At 27.1% G+C, this 3,889-nt stretch overlaps 1 protein-coding gene across 1 annotated transcript in view; it reads left to right on the forward strand.

The window, feature by feature from the left end:
• Positions 1 to 283: 283 nt before the first annotated feature.
• LOC106681798 (uncharacterized) overlaps positions 284 to 3,889 on the forward strand; it is a 21,950-nt gene continuing 18,344 nt past the window's right edge. The window contains exons 1-5 of the mRNA XM_014422307.3: positions 284 to 471; positions 556 to 701; positions 2,707 to 2,794; positions 2,864 to 3,060; positions 3,728 to 3,808. Coding sequence (XP_014277793.1) covers positions 567 to 701; positions 2,707 to 2,794; positions 2,864 to 3,060; positions 3,728 to 3,808 — 501 coding nt within the window. The 5' untranslated portion in view covers positions 284 to 471; positions 556 to 566. The remainder of the gene's footprint in view (positions 472 to 555; positions 702 to 2,706; positions 2,795 to 2,863; positions 3,061 to 3,727; positions 3,809 to 3,889) is intronic.

A 3,889-nucleotide genomic window follows, 5' to 3' on the forward strand; every position in this document is an offset into this window, starting at 1 on the left:
TAACGATTATAATGTAAACGGAGACAGATGGCAGCCCGTGGTTGTCCCTACTTCTTTTACTATGCTCATTTAATCCCATATTATTGCTTCCAGTTGCAGTGACTCTAATATATATATCGTCCCAAGCAGCGAATCCAATATACATTTAATGTCCATACATTATATATATATAATATATGGACATTAGATATTTATATTGGATTCGCTACTATCGATATGTATCGATACATCTTTTTCAGGTTGATTGATAAACTTTAAATGTAACCTTCCTCCTTATCTATATGATAACGTTCTGTTTGTAAACATTCGATTTGGTAAACCGTTATTTTAAGACTTAGCTAACAATTCAACCAAACTGCTTTTGGCGTTTAAATGTTGAGTTTATAATTTCTTCTTTTTTAAATTATTACTACATGTGTTCAAGTTGCTTGAATGAATCAACTTTATGATAGCTGAAGTGTTTATCATTTGGTAGTATTTTTATTTGATAAGTGATTTATTTAGTGAGTATTAACAAAATCATGAATTTTTGAAATCAACTGTTGTTTCTTTTAGTTGGTGGAGTTATGGAAAATGTCATTTGTACTGTTGTCCAAGAGAACACAGCCGAGGAATTTATTTCAGTTTTGAATAAATATGGAGTTTGCACTGATTATAGCAATGATTATGAAAGATCTAAAGCAATTAAAGGAATCTTTGTGGTAAATACTCTTTTTTATAGTAATTTTTTAGTATACGTGTTCTGAAGTGAAGTTTATTTATAAATCGATTGCTGTGCGACTAATTACCTGCACATTTTATCTGTAAATTTTAGGAATAATTAATTGAAGAAATGATTGAATGAAGGTGTTCTCTGACATTTTAAGAAAACTAGAGATTTCTGCTTTAAGAATATTTTAAACATTCTTTTTCTACAGAGCTCCTAGTTAAATTTTTTTAAACCTTAAATTGTATTAGTTTACATCAGTATAAATTAAAATTAAATTCAATTTTTTTTTCTTCAGATTTATATGTTTGTAACACAAGTCCTCTTATGTCTTCAATTGTAAGACTCTAGTATTTTTTTTTTTTTAGCTAAAGTTTAGATCTTATTGTTAAATTATGTAATGATAAATGTTCAAATTGAGGCTGAACTTATAAATCCAACATCCAAGACATAATAAAAGAAATTACATTTGATATGTTGCTTAAATAACGTTTCTTTGATATTTATTATTTACTTATTACAAAATCTTTAACACTTAATATTTTCTAAGTGTTTGGTTCTTTCAACTTTTACATGGCTTATCTTTTATTTTTTGAAAAATTTTGATTATTATTTAATCCTCTTAATGAATTATTTTTTTACCTATTATTTATAATTTTTTTTATGACCAATGATATCTAACAATCATAGGAAAGATTTTTCACTATAATTATTATTTACAATCAAGATGTCGGACATTTTGGCTATTACATCATCGTTATAAACACTATAACAAAGCGGAAAAAGAATATGATTCCATCACATCACATTCTTAAAAATTAATTTATAATTGCATATGTGTAATTACACATTGATGCGTGAAATTGTGATAATAAGTGAAATATTTATTGTGAATTCATTATAGATATTTCAGTTACATTGTATTTTGTTGTATTAGGTCAGTCCCAAAGTCAGTGTGTTGGGAGGAAATTTTTAATTAGTGTAAATAAATCACAATTTAATGTTTTAATCAGTGATATATTTTCCTCCACTATCTACAATTTCGTTCAAAATTACTTGTAGCTTTGTATTCCATTGCTGTAGAAAGAGTCCCGCACATACACACTGAAAGAAAAAGAAGAAGGCGCAAGAAGTTATGGACTGTTCTGATAAATTTATCAAAATATAAATAAATTCTTATATTGAGTTCAAAAATGGACATGTAGACTAATGAATTAAAAAAAAAAAAAAACTCTTGTCAAACTCCTGAAATCCTTAACTGGTACATTTTTTTGATGAAATGAAATTATATATTAGGAAATGTTTGATATAAAACCTTCCAACCTCAGTTGATTCAAAATATATATCTGGTACATGTACAATTAACTGAGGTTGCAATAGGGGAGCCCTTTATTGGTTCAACCCTTTGTTACCAACATAAAAACAATATCAAGATGATAACAGATCTAATAGTCTATTTTATTATGTGGTCAAGTGTGTAGAGGGTTTCACTTTTGTTATGTGAGCTAATTGTTTTTATTCCAAATATATATTTTGGATCTATTTCAATATGAGATATTGACGTCTAACATTTCCTTATATGTATATTTAGTTCAACAAAAAAAATGTACCAGTTATTAATTTTAGAAGTGACAATAATTTTTTTTCCAAAACATCATTAGTAGTTGACATCTATTTTTGGACTCAATTTAAAGATGTATTTAAAATATACAACAAAATAAGATATAAATGAAATGTCTATTGTAAATGATCAATAGTAAATTGTTAATTTTTTTGGAATGTGATGTATGTTTTTGTTGAGTTGTTGACTAGTGTTCCTGATGATGGCGTGATAGCCTAAACATGTTACATCTTTATTTTAAATTAAAATTTTGGTATAGTAACCTTGCCTATAATAAGTAAATAAATACATCTTTATCTATTTTTTTTCATATATAAATTGATTATATCAATAAAATTATATATCAGTTTTATAAAATTCACATTATTTGTCTTTTCAGGGTGTTATTAACAAAGTATATGATGTAGTTTGGAAAGGAAAAGGTGGTCATTCAGAGCAGGATACTTTTTTCATATCTGCAAAGAGCTGTAAGTTTTTTATTTATTATTTTGTTAAAATTATCATTACTGTTTATTAACTGTCAATATTATTTCCAGTAATATCCAATACGAGAGAAAGTCAACCTTTTAGAGTTGGATTTGTTGGAAAGATAGTTTCTCAGTTGGTTGAGGTAAATTTAAAGGAAGGTGATGCAATAGGCATTTTGAAACCATCGTTTTTTTATGCCTTGGATGTCCCCACATTATTTGCTGGATCCGAGAGTGTTGTAGTATGGATCGCAAAAGATTTGAAGGTACGCTTAATTTTTTATTAGTTATGTATAATTTGGTTTGGTTACTGTAAGATCACACTGAACTAGCCTTGTGGTGTTGCTGGGAGTGGGAATGAGCACACATCTGAGAGAAGTTGTGTCCCTCTGTTTTAAATTGTGGTAGAGAGTCTGAAACACCAGCCTATATGCTGGGAAAATTTCCCCAACAATGCTCTCCTCATAACACATGACACGACAGGGTAAAGTATGAGTTAATGAAGCTCTTTAGAGAAAGGGATTTCGCATTATATACTGGTACAATAGAGTCACAAATAAATGAATTAGGTATACTTTATTGTGATTTTTTTTATTCTTATTAATTTTTTATATATGAAATGATGAAGATTCATGTTAAGAAGATAAAGATATAAAAAATGTTTTTGAGATTAATGATTACTTTAGGTAAAAATAAGAAACTCTATATTTTACATTTTGATATTGACATTGTTTTAGAACTAATTTATTATACTGCCTTCTTCCCTTTTTAAGCTCATATTACAACTCTTTTTAATATATTATTTTTGAATTTGAATTTCTTATTTTCTCCCTCTAAGATTTTTTTATCTAATTATTTAAAACTAATATTATTTTTTATTCTAGTAATTGCTTATCTAAGTAATATCTTTCATAAAGGTTTATTTTTTTTTAGGATTCTGAATCGAATGAAGTTATAGATGAATCTCCTGATGAAAGTGAATGTCTGAAAAAACAAAGAAATGGCACAGCTAATGTAACAATCTTTCTGTTTGCATTTTTCTAAATTGCCTGTTTGTGTAGATGAGTAATTTAACCATAAATAAAATTCCTAAAG

The sequence above is a fragment of the Halyomorpha halys genome, unplaced genomic scaffold, assembly GCF_000696795.3.
Source record: "Halyomorpha halys isolate HHAL.00 unplaced genomic scaffold, Hhal_1.1 Scaffold365.1, whole genome shotgun sequence".
NCBI lineage: Eukaryota > Metazoa > Arthropoda > Insecta > Hemiptera > Pentatomidae > Halyomorpha > Halyomorpha halys.